Below are 15,922 nucleotides of genomic sequence, written 5' to 3' on the forward strand. Positions count from 1 at the left end.
AACAATGTTATCTATCACAATTAACACTGCAGCTGTGTAGTGAACCAGTGTTATTTTACTATCTGTTGTGTTTATGGTAAGCACAATAAAGGTTGTGTATCTATTAGTTATAAGCATAATAAATACAACCATTAAAGAAAATAATCTTATCAATTAAGGATTAGCAGTATATGAAATAATCTTGGGGGGAAAAAATCAATCCCACATAAAAAAAAAATGGAAAAGAAACCTAATAATCTTCATATAGAAATGCTGCTTCTGTCTACATTTCTGAAAGACAGCTTGGCTGCTGCTAAGATCTTATTAAAAAAATCCAGTGAAATAAATTCAGCAAAATAATTCCAAACATGACCAGCCCTTTGCAAAGCCACTGACAATCACTCTGTGCTTCCTCATCCATTTTATCATATGCAACAAGAACACAGGTAACACAGGAGGGAAGGAGAAAATTGGAGGTGAAAATAACTGGTATAAAAAAGCCCTGTTCAACATACAGTATGAACATCATGGTAGAGTAATTTTAAGGAACTAACTCACTTTAATAGGACAGTTGTTCAGTGAATAATTACTTCATTATCCCATGATAAAATAAAAGGTCTAACTTTAAAATGGGTAGAGTCGTTTCAATGACTTATTTTGTATCACAGCCAGGTAGTCTACAGATTTTACAGAAAAAGTAGAGCTGCTCAGAAGCATTTATAATGTATGCAGACATTTTAAACCGGAGTACAGTTTCCATTTGCTCTTCCAGTTGTTGTTTGGTTTGGTTTTTTTAAAAGAAATGTAAAAAGTATCAAATATGTAATTTTGCAAAATAACCCTTTATTTCATATGGCTCCATTGTTTCCAAACAATACAGAACCCCAGATGTATAATTATTCTGTGTAATTGTGTCAGATCACCACAAAATCTCCAGCTGACTGTCAAGAGAATGCATCCAACCCTGGGCACATGATCAGGAAATCCCAGTTTTAAGTACCTTTGGTCCCAAAATTTCATGTCAAGGCAAAGCGGAGCAGTTGAATCCTGTCATACACAGTGATCGGTATCTGGTATTGTCTTGTACAAACAGGTGAAAAAAATCAACAGCACTTTATGGCAGTGTCAGACAAAAGAGAGTTACATCATTTGCAAACCAAGTGAATAATGAACAGTACCACAGTGATCGCTGTATTTTTACAGCAATAAGATGCATCCCATTTCTGATGCTAAGGGTATGGAGGAGGGAGAGGAAAACTTTTAGCTTTCCAGTAAAGAGAGTTAAACTGAAATCTTCTTTTTCAACATCTGATGGGAGCAACTTTAAGTAAAAATCCCTCCTGCAAGAGGTTGCAAAACTCGACAGAACCACAGGTGGAGTCCAAGTGAGCCTGTAATGAAGGTGTACTCACCCCAGGGCACTGAGAAACACTGCCCTGTGTGTGGGGGCAGATGCTCTTCACATAATGGGATTCAAAGAGCAGCAAAGCTAAACCATGAGGACTTACGTAATTTCAATTGTAACGACCTGTTTTTATGAACAATTAAACACAGAAATGTAGAGACGTTTTGTGTGCAACCCTGGCAGAGAATAATCTCTATTCACAATACACTCAAATTACTCTGCTCTCACTTCTGTGTGCAACAGCTTTCAGTTAGCATTTTTTCTGTGAATTTTTCATTTTTGATCATTTTATACATTTTTTCCATTGTTTTTCCCATTAATATATAATCAAACATTTAGTAGTTTGTGATCAGCTGTATTAACATAATTCCCTATCAAATGAATTTTGAATTCTCCAGAGGAGGAAGCACAATGCCCACGACATCCATCCGTAACACTAGCCAACTGCCAGAAGGTAGAACCGAACTGCAACCGACAGGAATTCATGTTTTACAAAGTAGCTGCTGAGCTCCAAACCCTCCGGACCAGCATGGTATTTATAGCACAGAATCGCCCAGATATTGTATCCATTTTATGGTTTTTCCTTCATAGTAAACCTTTTGTTCAATTTATTCTCTTTCATGAAGCAGCATCCAAGATCACGTTGGGAGGGTACTTGGGAGTTGCTGAACAGCAGGTTCATTCCACTGCCATCTACAGCAGCTCAGCCATGAGGAGAAAATGTCAGGCGCACTTCACATTTCCAGTGCAGGCAGGAAAGAAGCCAAGGACTAATACTACTTACTCACCCTACTGAAACAACAATCAGTGCTTGAAAACAAATGACTTGCAATAGTAAGAACTACGGAGGAACAAAGTGAAAATGAACAGGACCAGATAAATCAAATGCTTATCTGAAACGTTACTGTGCATTGCTAATTTCTGTAGGCAGCACGTGAACACTGCAATCCACTGGGAAAAAAAATAAAAATACTGCATTTGAAAAAACAAGATGCTCTTACATGGAGTTCACAGGGTCCATAAAGAACAATCTCCTGATGCGAGTAACTGCTGTGCAATCTGCTTATATAAACTTCCCTTTTTATATCACTCCAGTCTGTCCTAGCTCAAAATAAAATGAGCTGTACTATGGCCATCTGTGGTTCTGATCAAACTCTCTGGTGGAGGACAGCAGTAAGCAGCTTGCCACCTGCATTTTGCAGTTTTAAGAGCCAGTTCCATGTGCAGAAGAAATAACCACTTACAGCCTAACCTTGCTGGGCTGCCCCAGCACCCTCCTGCAAAATAGCAGATTAAATACATTCATTACATCAGCTGGACTTTAGCAAGGGCACAGAAAACCCCCAAATACTCCCCAGACTGCCTCCCTATCAGGGCATACCTACCTCTTGTAATGGATTTTATGTTACACCAGCGTTCAGGTGAAAAGTGATGGTATTTAGAAACAGCGTCTTGCCTAAAACATGAAGCTATTGGCAACCACCACCCTTTGCCTCCAGGCTGCACTGCTGCAACTGCACTGCTACATTTGGGGGGACTGGGGTGGCACACTGGACAAGTACTTTTCCATAAAGCCAGGAAATTGGCATTGCCTCATGTTTCGGGATGCTCTTTGGTTCCCCACAGAAAGGGAACACTGGCGAAGTTTTGTATTCTGCACACCACCTACAGTGATTCATGTAGCAGCAGAGGGAGGGAGAAGGGGAATCAATATTGCTAGCTCAGAGCCAAAACTACTGAGGGCTTACTTTGTTCTCGACGAAATTACTCTGTAAAAGGCAGCATGCCAATATCTGAAGTTCTGGCTACCCTGCTTGTATTTAGAGAGATTAGTTTTATTTTAGGAACAGTTCTCTCAAATCTCTGTATAATCACATAAACACAATGCCAACCAGACCTGCCAGAAGTAAGGCTGTACATCATAGACACCCTTTCAAAAGTATCCTGTGCTATGCAACTGGAAGTGTCTTCTGTTCCCATCTGCACTTCAGTTCAACTCATCCTTCTTCCAAGTAAGATTTTAGCACAGTGGTGAGCTAATTAATACTGGCCTCCATGTAGTTATTCAGAATAATTACCATACTTTTTTTTTCAGTAGTATCTTCCTATAGATTTATGATAGCAATTATACCTATTCTTTCTTTTTAAGAAACTAGTTTTTCTTCTATTACTCCTTAGCAAAACATTAGGATGGTTGGCATTGAATTATTTAAAAACTCTCCCACAAGTATATTTAGCACTGTTGCAACTAGCGGGGAGAAAAAGGCCTCTATAAACCACTCAAAGGTCACCTTGGTGGGACTGCAGGATACAAAATACAAAGGTGGCTAAAAATCCCCAGCAGCACCAGCAGACCTTCAGAAACAGAGAGAATCGCTCTGGCTTCCAATGTGTGACAAATAAACTTTTCTTCTATTCCCTACATTTTACGTTGTTCCTTCACTGTATTTTCACCTTGAAAAGTGCATTTTCAAAACTGATGATGATCATTGAGATGCATTCTGAACAAAAAGGGAAAACTAACCAAATGACTTTATATTTTCCAAGTTTCCTCATAATATGAGATACTGGTAGCACACAGAATTGGGAGAGCTGATGGTAAGACCACAGCAGGGATGGGCTGATTCACCACATGTGGACAGCTTTTCATCACACTACGATGCTGCAATGCATTTTGGAGGACCAATTCCTCACAAAACAGACCTGACCTGGATCTGATTTGGGTCTTGGGTTTAGATCAATGTGTCTAGTACAACAAGTGCTGACGATGTAGCCAGAAAGATACCGCCACCAGCTCTGTGGGGTATCTTTGACTCCAGCACAATGAGCTGCAATAAAGTACAAGTTGTGCAAATGAGGAATCTCTACCACACCAATGTTGTACACACACTACTGAAGAGACAAGTTGCTGAATTTTCTGAGCTCTAACTACAATGCCAAGAAATACTTGTGGTGACAAAGCTTTCTTGTCACAGACATTCTTCTATGGTGGTTGTACGATTGCACCTTTTGTCCAAATGCTGAATTTGCTTAAGTGTGGGTGAGAGTATACATTTTTAAAAATACAGACAATTCTTAAAATAATACATCATCAGGTCACTATGTTACTGATCTTCACTTTTAGTGGAGTTTAAAATTTCCCCAAAGAGAGGTAAAAGTCCATCCAGTATTTTCCTTTACTCTTGAATATTCACATTTGCACATACAACATGATACTCATTTCCAAGAGCCTGGATTCCCATCGTGTCCTCAGGTACCATTCCACTTTTAAAATAGGCAGTGATACAAATACTGAAGGATGCAGTACCACATCCCGCCTGACAAAAACGCAAATGATTGTATGCCCACGAGCCACAGGTTACTGAGGGTCATCTCTCGAGAAATAGCTTTTGTTTGACCCTTCGGTGGAGGAAAAGCTCCTACAAGAGAAAAGAAAACACATTTAATGCTTCTGTACAGTAACAATTGCCTTAATGCACGATTCTTTACCACCAATGCTGGTCCCAGCAACACATATGATTAATTAGTTACTTAAGTGCTGTGCTGTTAAACTTGGGAAAGATTCTCCAGCATTATCGATTATCTTCAAGAAAATAATAAAAAAATGCAGAATTATTAAAAACAATTTTAATTTCCTTAAAAACTTTCAGTATGAATGTCAAAGCATTCCTTAGAAGCAGCTGTCCTCATTGTACTCAACATTTGCAGGGAGCTACGACTGTCACCTAAGTTTCCTGTGTTATTCTTGAAATTTTATTAATATCTGTATGATCAAATTGAAAGGATTCTGTATTAAATGTTACAGCTGCCTGGTGATGGTTTTGTATACTGTGAAGAAGCATCACATGCACATTCTTGAGGTTCCTCTTGACAATGTTTATTAAACAACAGTTTCCATGTGTTGTTTGAACATTCACTGGCCAGTCAGTCATACAGACTAAGGAAACATTGTAATTTGCCATGGAATTTCCCAGAAATACTATACAGAATATGCTTGCTTAGACGGGAGAGACTGACAAGAGATACAGCTGACAATAATAAAATTTAATTTTTCCATATTTTGACTTTTTCTGATTTGCAACACTAAATTAAATGTCTGAATACATCAGAGCTTTATGATCATAAGCAAACTATTTGCATATATTTACATCAGCACATTAAATAATTTGTGTTACATTTGACTGAGATGCACAAAGCTTCGATGACAGAAACCCCTTTTGCTGTTGTTAATCCTGAAGAGTGCATCTAAAAACTCTGAATATACCAGAGAAGATGATGTACTTGCTGCAGCATTATGGAGTCAGCTTCTCACAGAAGAACATAAAATTAATGATTCAAAGAGTAAAGATGCAGCAGTGTCAATTTTTAATATCAGGAACCACACAATTTGGGCAATTAAGATACCATCAGCAGCTTATCTCTATGCTTCATTTGCAATCACTGGAGGAACTGCAATCAAGCATTTAAAACAAAGTTTTTCTTCCTGCCTGAATGCTCTTAAATTAAAAAAAAAAAAAACAACAAACAAAAACCCCACACCAAACTAAGAAAAAGCCTAAAAAAACCCTTGATGAGCCCCATCCACCTCTCACTGATATGTATTTACACACATGGGCAGATGTGCCACATCATTTATTCCCCAGTAACTCTCAGGGCTAAGCTACTGTTTGCCCACTCTACGCTGCATTTATTTTGCCATGGCCCATTTGTTTGTCTGCACCAACACTGACTTCTGGTTTAAATAATTCCTTTTATTTTGTTACCTACAGACAGCAACTCCCTTTCCCCTCTCCCACGTGCACTCATATCTTTGATTCCTTGCTTTCCCAGCTGAGACAAGCCAAGTACTTTCAGCTGTTCTTCACAGAAATGATGACTCCTGCCCCTTAATCATCTTAGCATCCATTATCTGTCCACAGTTCCTTTCATATTTTTTGAACAGGGATGACGGACCCATAAGCAGAATTTCCAGATGAGGTTTCAGGTTTGGTACAATGAGGAGTGTTTCCATAGCACCAGTGAAAATCCTTTCCTGTTGCCCCTGTAGGATGACACTGCTTATTTTTTAGTTACCTCACACCAGCTGGCTTATGAGCACTTACAGAAAAGATGGGGTGACTATTTAAAGAGAATGTAATGACAGGACAAGGGGGAATGGGTTCAAACTGAAACACTGAACTGAGAGTAGGTTTAGGGGGGATATTAGGAAGAAATTCTTTACTGTGAGGGTGGTGAGGCACTGCAATGGGCTGCTCAGGGAAGCTGTGGATGCCCCATCCCTGAAGTGTTCCAGGCCAGGTTGGATGGAGCTCTGAGTAGCCTGGTCTGGTGGGAGGTGCCCCTGCCCATGGCACGGGGTTGGAATGAGATGATCTCCAAAGTCCCATTCCAAGCCAAACCATTCTACAATTCTGTGATTCACAGTGAATGAGGAGCACAATGACTTCAGTATACAATTACTTCCAGTTTATGGTTATGTTTTTTGGGAGGGTTATTATTTTTTTAATTAGTCCCTAAGTGGTTTTGTCCTGACAAATGTAATCTCACTTGTGTTACTGTGGTGTTCAAGGTTATCCTGCTGAACACTTCACAGAAATCAAGAATTCGTCCATACAAATTTTCTACTGGCTGCTAAAACAGGAGTCCTTCTGTTACTTACACCTACAGCTATTAACCCTAAATGGTTTTAATTTTATAAATGAAATGTATAAAATGCACCTGTATGAAATTATAGGACAGTTTCATTTCAAATTTTAGGCTGATACTTTTTTGTTTAATTTCAAGAGGTCTAATATTAGAGGTTTTTCTCAGACAATTGAAGTTCTTAACACTTAAGAACATAACAAAAAGGAAAAAAGGTGCATTAGGCTTTGTGTCTTTCTCTTCCCAAATAAAAATATTCCCAAAGAATATACTCCTACCAATGATACTGTCAGGGCAAACTTTTAAAGTTTCACACAGCAGTAAATGCTACACCAGCTTTATGAGGGAAGCCTGAGGAACAGGGACACATTCCTAAGTGGTGTGTACTTTAAAATTAGAAAAAAATTAGAAAAAAAATCAAAATTATGAAAGAGCCCTAAGTCTTAAAACCACACCAATCTGCAACCATGTAACTAACAGGTGAGTACAAGGAGGGCTCTTGAGCAGTTTCAGGGACTCCCCTCACATTCAGCCTCAGGACTTTTCCAGGGCTATGCAAAAACTGTAACAGCACTTTGTCAGTAGGTCAACGAAAGCAATGCAAGGAAGTTCTCAACTGACACAAATGACAGTAACTTTAAATTATGCTAATTTATGCCTAATAAGATCTTATGTCATAGCATTTACATTTAAAACATGTCTTATTAATTCATACTGATTACACTGGCAAATTATAATCAATTATCCCATTTTGGAAGCACATTTCAATGCATAAATCTGATTATATTCATTATAGCCTCTGAAATTCTGGACTAGTTAAGATTTTCTGGGTATGACTTATTTCAATGGTATTATACAATAATGTCTTAATAACAACAATTCTTTACAATTTATTGGCTACACTTGTATTTTTAAAGAGATTCACAAAGTTATTTGTCTAATAAAGTCCAATATATGCATTTGGATGTGATTTATATAGCAGGGTCTGACTTTTGCCATCAATGATGGCTGAGCGACAGCAGAACTTCATAAAACAAAATAGAATTCTGGGTTGTTAAAGAATTCTAGTAATCTTTTTAAGCACTTTAATTGACAAATTAAGCACTCAAAACTCAATTAAAGCAGCCTTTGCAATAAATCATCTGATAGAAACAGCATCTTTGTTTAATATAATCACCCTGGAATACCAAACTCAGCTGATTTGAGAGATGGAACACTTTCCCCCCATCAACAATTGTGACTTGCTAATGAAGACATTATTATTCTTTAGAGACAAGTTGCATCGTATGATCTGGAGTCTTTCTACTCAGTCTAGTTTTATAAATTTCCTTGCCTGTATATCAAAATCAAAGTCTATTTTTTCCTCTCTGGACTTCTTTTTTTTTTTTTGTGATGAATTCCTCTATTCTGTACCCTGAACACACTCCTCAAATCCAGCCCCCACTGGAGGGCAGATGACATACTGCACTACCAACTGAATGGAAACAAAAAACTTGAAGAAACTTCTCCAGCTACAGCTTCAAAGTATTTACCTGCTATTTTAAATCACATGTTTGCCAGTATCCATCCAGTAATGTTATCAATGCCAAGTTTATTCAAATTCCTCTAATCCATTAACATTGGAAGTTGATGCTGACAGAAGTGACCCTTGCAGCAAGGAGGCCAGTCCTGGCAGCACAGGGGCTGCAGGTCAAGACTTCAGTGCCTTTGTGTGATGTAACTCTCACAGATCCTTCCAATCAGAGCATCTTTTGGTTAGTTTAACATGAAGAAGAAAAGGACTATGAGTTTGGATTAGACCTGCAGACAACTTTGATCAGTTTTCTCCAACAGCACAAGTGCCAGAGGAACACACTAAATACCCACACCAAGCAGATAAAATAACCTGCCTCACACAAGGGTCTTATTTAATCCCTTTTAGTCAAGAACATGCTAATTTTGAACACTAAAGATTTATATTCCTTTCAAACTTAACATAAACTTGGAATCCTTTTACTATACACATAAATGCTCACTATCTTTTTGCAACTTGCTAAATTATTCCACTCCACAAAGCCTCATGACAGCAAGTTTCACAGCTAACCTGTAGATTACTGCAGAAAAAGAGTATTTCCTTAGATCTGTTTCAAATGTGACAGTTTTCAAACACTACCCTAATTTTAACATTACCCAAGTAATTCACCTTTGCTAGATAATTTTCCAATCATACTTCTTTGCCACATAAAACATAGTAAGAGTTCTATCTTCTGTTTTCATGTGAAGAATGCTTACACGTTCCTAAACCATTCTGAGATCCTTGTTAGAAAGGTCATTGACAAAGCACAATTCTCTTCACTAGATCTCATCCTACCTGTCTCATAGAAATGTGTCAAGAGGTCCTCCTTTTCGATGAATCGTTGGTACAGCCAGTCTGTGAGAGCTTCTGGCTCTGCAGGTACATCTTTCACTGGAAAAATCCTACCAAAGAAACAAACAGAAATTAAAACTGGGAAACGGATTCTGTATGTGAGGAATAAAACTCTTCTCCAGCTGCTGCAGCCCACCATAAAACACAGAGAACAAGACTTTTGTACAAATCTGACTGCATGGTTCATGCTTCCTCCAGTCCACAAATCACATAGGTATATGCAACTGGAATATTCCAGGTTACCATTCAGAAGCACACAGAAGACACACAGACATCCTGTCCTGTATCAAAAATAGCATGGCCAGCAGGATCAGGGCAGTGATCCTTCCCCTGTACTCTGCGTTGGTGAGGCCACACCTTGAGTACTGTGTGCAGTTCAGGGCCCCTCAGTTCAGGAAAGATATTGAGGTGCTGGAGCGAGTCCAGAGAAGAGCAACAAGGCCGGTGAAGGGACTGGAGCACAAGTCCTGTGGGGAGAGGCTGAGGGAGCTGGGGTGGTTTATTCTGGAGAAGTGGAGGCTCAGAGGTGACCTCAGCACTGTCTAGAACTACCTGAAGGGAAGTTCTAGCCAGGTGGGGGTTGGTCTCTTCTCCCAGACACTCAGCAATAGGACAAGGGGGCACGGGCTCAAGCTCTGCCAGGGGAAATTTAACTTGGAGATCAGAAAAAAATTCTTTGCAGAGAGATTCATCAGGCATTGGAATGGGCTGCCCAGAGAGGGGGTGGATTCACCATCCCTGGAGGTTTTTAAACTGAACTTGGACATGGCACTGAGTGCCATGATCTGGTAAAGGGACTGGAGTTGGCCCATGGGTTGGACTTGATGATCTCGGAGGTCTTTTCCAACCCAATCGATTCTATGATTCATAGGCATTAGTCTCTATCAAACACTGTACTACAGCATTTGATAAAAGCTAGTAAGTTGCTGAGGTTTTATTAATGAAATAGCACCACACTATATACATTACTGTCCCTAAAACTCGCATACAAACCAAGGAACAATGAAGTTCATACACTGAAAGAAGTGAAAGATAACAATAAAGAAAAAACAAAAGAAATAAAAAAATAAAATTCATCTGCAGCTTTGAAGAAACAATTCAACAGGCAGAAGCCACATAATGACATCACTAACTACCAATAGCTCTTCCATATCCCAGAAAACTGGGAAGCCTTCCGTGCTTTTCAAAGAATGCCAGCAGCTTTGCCTGAAGTTTTTAAGGCACATTTTACACTGAAAACTGACCATGTAAGTGTACTCAAATATTGCAGCTCTGCTTTCAAGGCACCAGTGGAAGAATTACTGAGGTTTTGGTACTTCCACGCTGAATACTTTGTCTGCTTAGAAAAACAGATATCCAGGGCAGAATTCACTGAGGTGTGTGTGTGACTCGGCTTCGCGAACGAAGATTTGGGAAGGGCTCTCCCCATGTGGGTGTGCCCTTCCAGCCTCCGCAGTGGATTTTAGGTGAGGCTCAGCGTGCGCAGAACTGGCCCCACCGTTTAACTCCTGAGGTTCAACTGCCACAGCCGAGCGAGCTTGGACAGTGCCAGTGAAGTCCTCAGGACTAGAACCTACAGCACCCAGCATTTCCCAGGAGGTCTCCCATCCAAGTACTAATCCAGGGCTGACCCTGCTTAGCTTCTGAGATCTGACAGGATTGGATGTCAGGGAGACCCCCAAATAACCCAGCTTACCTCACTGGATTTTTTTCAAAACAGAATTTCAAGTCTTACAGGACCTGTGAAATCTCCTTGGCAGGCCCTAAGTGCCTTTTGATACACCCAAGAACTGTTTCACTGGGAGGCCAGTGCAGGAGGGATCTGTGTGTCAGGCTGGCCTGAAAAATTCATCCTCTGAAATGCAACACCTTTACTGCAGGTTCCTCCTTTCAGGTGAGCTCCTATTTATCCTGTCATCTACACCATGCTTCTGTTTTCCTTCGTGGATTTGTATTTCATTTTCAAAACAGTCTTGACTGATTACACTGCAGAATCTGAAGTAGCACCACAATCATGTGGGCATCTCTGAACAGATATAGGAATGTCAGACTACTTAAATAAGATGCTTCAAAGAATGCTTTTGTTGCTGTTACCATTTTCAACATCTTTGCTTGTCTTGTCAACTCATTTGTCCCTTCTCCCTTCAGTATGATGCATGGAAAAACACACTGTAAGTGGGGAAAACCAGCAGCAAAGCATTGCTACAATTGTGTGAGTGCATTAGAGATAATGGTGCTTCATACACAGAGATAACTTCAAGATAAGGAGATGAGCAACTTTATTTGCCATCTATGGTATCAACACAAACTCAGCTATTTCTATAGCCTTTAAAGCAATTCTACCTACATCTTCCTCACACTGTGGACTTCTCTGTGCTCCAGTAAAACCAGTCTCAGTAACTGGAAATCAGCAACTGTTATCTCAGATAAAACATAGTTTGAAGACAAGTGTTTGGCAAAAGACAAACATTATGAAATAGTTGTTCAGTAAATGGCCCAAGTCTTTAGCGTGCATATCAAGAACAATAACAAAGAGAGCCAATAGAGAACTATTTTATCTTCAAGACCAGATGTTCTACAGAAGGTTAAAATTAAACCATGTAGAGGCACGTAAAAAACCCACCCACAGAGAAAGGATCATTTTTGTTGAGGGTATAACACTCCAAAAGACTTATTCTGTGTCCCTAAACACAACCAAGCTGCCAAGCACTATTTTTACTCTCTTCTGCCTATCTGCTAAGAAGAGATAAAAAGGCTCAGCAACTGAATATTGTGTTTCACAGTGTATTTCTGAAGGACAGATGCTTGCTTACGCAAGTTTTAAGATGGTTCAGAACTCACAGAATGTGTGTGTGGGCTCAGGACAGAAGTCTCGGGTTACCTGGCTTGATACGCAGTCCACATTGTAAACTACAGCTGTGCTTCACCTCTGCCTTCACCTCTTCATTACCCAATGGGTAACAACTATACAGCTCAACCACCTACTCAAGGCTGCTCCTGTGTCAAGAACGTACCTTCAACTCTGAAAACATTATCGTATGACCTTGCAAGATACACGTTAGAGACAATTTTTGAGCTGGCGCTTTAATGGAGCAGCAAAGCAGCACAGGTGATACCAGTATGGTGAGAGACTAATGGCACACAGCACACCACTCTTCTGCTTGAATCCACCCAGGCTCCTGTGGGAATCAATAGCAGTATCATAATACTTGAATCTCTGGATATAAGCTCTGCTGATAAGAAGTTTAAGAAGCAACCACTGTTGCACCCAATTTGAATGAATACTTATAGACTGGAAAACAATTGGTTTTTCAGTAAAGCTACACTGGCTGTCACAACTTAGCAATGGTTAGAGCTAGTGTATTTAGAAGCATTTTCAAATCTATTTTTAGGTCATCCAGAGTTATTTTTACTGATAGAACCTTCTTACTAATGACTGAGATAAATTAAGAGATTAAATACAAAAAAAAATCCTCAAACTCTGGAAACAAGCCCTTTCTGTGCTAGATAAGGAGAAGCTAAAGCCCCCTGTATTTATACTACACATACTGCTGATAGCATCGTTCTCTGCCCTTCAGGTGCCTCAGCTGAGATCTGTTCTTTAAAAGAACACTCTCTTTAAGGAGACTGGGTTCAGGAAAGGTAATTGAGCAAGTCTATTGTTACAAAACTCTACACAGAGGATCCAAAACAGCTGCAGAGAGACATTGCTCTAACTGGAGCAAAGTCATCCCCAGCCCTTGGATGTGACATCTGCCAGGTCTAGAGTTAAGAGATACAGGAAACAGCTCCTTCTTTTCAAAAAGATATGTAAGCAGGTGTCAGTGTGGTCAGTGCATGAGCATCACCCTGGTTCTACCCCAGCTTTGGGTGTGCAGCATCAGGAACACCACTAAAAGCAAAGAGATTGCTGATCTTCTCAGGAAATTAGGAAGTTATCATCACATAGAACTGCCCAGGGCAAGAAAGAAAGTCAATATGTAATACCTGAAGCTTCCAGAGTCTCTTGTGCTCTTGAATCTTTCTAGCTTTTGGACAAAACTAACCTCACATTGCATGAAAGTAGGAGCATCTTTGTTCCTAGTGTGGCAAACAAGGAATTTAATAGCACTGGATAAGACAACCTGACCACAAAATTCAAGTGGCAATAGAAGTAAAGGTGTACTCCGATGGGAATCAGCAAAGCTGTGCCAGTGATGAACACCACCTTCCACCTGGAGGTTCCCTCCCAGCAGCTGAGAGGTGACAACCACTGCAGAACATGCCGGACAGTGACTGAGGGACCGTGGCTCCCTCAAACCACTACTCAAATTTGTATCTATGTCCCAAACCAGAGTATGTGAGAATAACTGACAGTCCAGGAAAGAATGTATTTCAAAAAACAGACGTAACTGCTGAAGATGTGTTGGCATATACACAAAATTGTGGAGAATTAGCTACTGATATGTCACTTCTCAGAAGATATCAAATAATATTCAGAAATACAGAATTTTCAGAAACATGTAATCTCTTTTAAGTGATCCTTATTGGAGAAACACTCTGGTTCTGTATTTAAATTCTGAAGCTCATAGATCCCATTAAGTACAAACTACCTTTTATCATCTGTCCTATCTTGAATTCAATTACCTGCTATTATTTATAAATCATATTATTACTTGCTGTTTCAAAGACTCTAAATAAATTCAGGACAGCGAATGTTGTTGGCAGATCTCAGGCATGACCGAAAATAAGTTACTTGCGTAAAAAAGTGTATTAAAATATACTGCCAAACGGGATGCCCTTCACAGGCACCTCTGCAAAACTCATTCAACAACCACGATGCATTTCATCTTATTTATAGCTCGGAGCCCAGTTTATTTCAATAAGTCTGTATCAATGTGGACACAAAAAAAGATCTTCCTCAGTAGTTGAAAGCTTGTTTCAACAGCAGCACAGCACAAAAACTGGTATGAGGAGGGAGGGTGACAAAGCACTCCTCTGCATTACGGCACAAAGGCAGCTGAGTTGGCTGGGAACAGTGTGGCACTTCCACTCTCTCCATCAGAGGTGACTGGGGCTGGCTCTGACGTCAGGGCTGCCACACCACAATCCCGGTCACAGAATGCAAAGTGGGATGTGGCCACCGAGGGCATCACCCAGCAGGAAGCGACACAGAAAAACCCCAACCCCACGCCCTTCCTGACTGAGGGCACTCTAAGCATCGAATAAACTTCATACACAGGGTTTTTTCAATATTTGGCTCTTGGGTTTTGGTAACAGAACTGCAGCACGTGGGAAATGGAAATGTTACTATTGGAGAAACTTGGAGACCAGCTGAGAAACACCAAGTCAGTTAGACTAAAGAAGTGCATGGTGTTAGAAAGAAATAATCCCCAAAGTCAACTCAGTGGGAAATGGTGGAGCCGAAACAATAGGCAGTACATGGTCTTGCTGCATGGACACTAAACCACTCAGCTTATTTCTACTGAGTGGAAGTGCAGGGAGTCTGAGTTTAGGGGTCAACACACATGACAAAATGAACCAAGTGTAAAGCTAAATCATTGGAGAAGAGAAAGCAAACCTTTCCAACAGATTCATTACAAGGCAGGTCTCAAAGTGATGCCTCTAGTTAGAGATGCCTTGCCCCTTCCAGCTCTGTTTTTGATGCTTAGTGCTTTAACAGGTGAATTGAAATCTCCCACAAAAATCCCAGTGCCATTTGACCTGGAGGAAGTTCATTAGATATTTTCCTTGTGTACTGTATTTCAGAGAGCAAGTCCAGTTTTGCAGAACTTTCCAGTAAGTTTTGAGACAAATCAGTCACACCTTTGTGTTTTGAAGATCCAAACTTGGCAAATGTTCTTTTTTGCAGGGAACTTTCTCTTGACACCCTAAGCAAACTCAGACCACAGCTTAGCCTAATTATGAACTTCTGAAAAACGTGTCATTTGTACTGAAAATTGAAGTTTGAAAAGAAAGATTCAATTCATGATCAAAATTGAGCTTTGAAACAAAAAATATTACTGAGTTAAACTGATCCTTCTCTGCCATTCTCATCAGCTAGAAGAGCATCTACAAATGATAACATAAGGCTGTTTGCTGTGTTCTCTACACTGTTCTGTTGCTCCCTAGTAGGATGAAACAGAAATAATCTTGCAGCAAAGGCACAGGCTATGAGAAAAGGAAATCTCTAGATGTGAAAGCCTTTAAGGCAGAAAGAGACGGGTTGTGATCAAGGGGCACAGCAGAAGGGACTGACTGAGGCACCAGAACAAAGGCAGCTCTGCAGTCTCCTCTGCTCCACTTCAAGTGGCACAGAAAATGTTCCTTTTTCCCCCCACTGCTGTCATATATCAGTACCTCGCTCTAGACTGCTCTAAAGAGAATAAAAACATGTTTAAATCCCAATTTTGCTTTCATACAGTCAAGATGGCATCTGGACAAAACTATTCTTTCCTTTTTCCAAAGGGGTGCATCTTTTTTTCCTGTAACTCGGTTAAAAGAAAGGA

General features: G+C 40.1%; 1 protein-coding gene across 2 annotated transcripts in view; it reads right to left on the reverse strand.

Annotated features, from left to right (window-relative positions):
- Nucleotides 1-802: 802 nt before the first annotated feature.
- LPGAT1 (lysophosphatidylglycerol acyltransferase 1) overlaps nt 803-15,922 on the reverse strand; it is a 69,894-nt gene continuing 54,774 nt past the window's right edge. For both annotated transcript variants that reach the window (XM_071578136.1, XM_071578147.1), the window contains exons 8-9: nt 9,378-9,484; nt 803-4,803 (exon numbers count right to left, since the gene is read on the reverse strand). In XM_071578136.1, coding sequence (XP_071434237.1) covers nt 4,652-4,803; nt 9,378-9,484 — 259 coding nt within the window. In that variant the 3' untranslated portion in view covers nt 803-4,651. The remainder of the gene's footprint in view (nt 4,804-9,377; nt 9,485-15,922) is intronic.

Source organism: Pithys albifrons, chromosome 2 (assembly GCF_047495875.1).
Source record: "Pithys albifrons albifrons isolate INPA30051 chromosome 2, PitAlb_v1, whole genome shotgun sequence".
Lineage (NCBI taxonomy): Eukaryota > Metazoa > Chordata > Aves > Passeriformes > Thamnophilidae > Pithys > Pithys albifrons.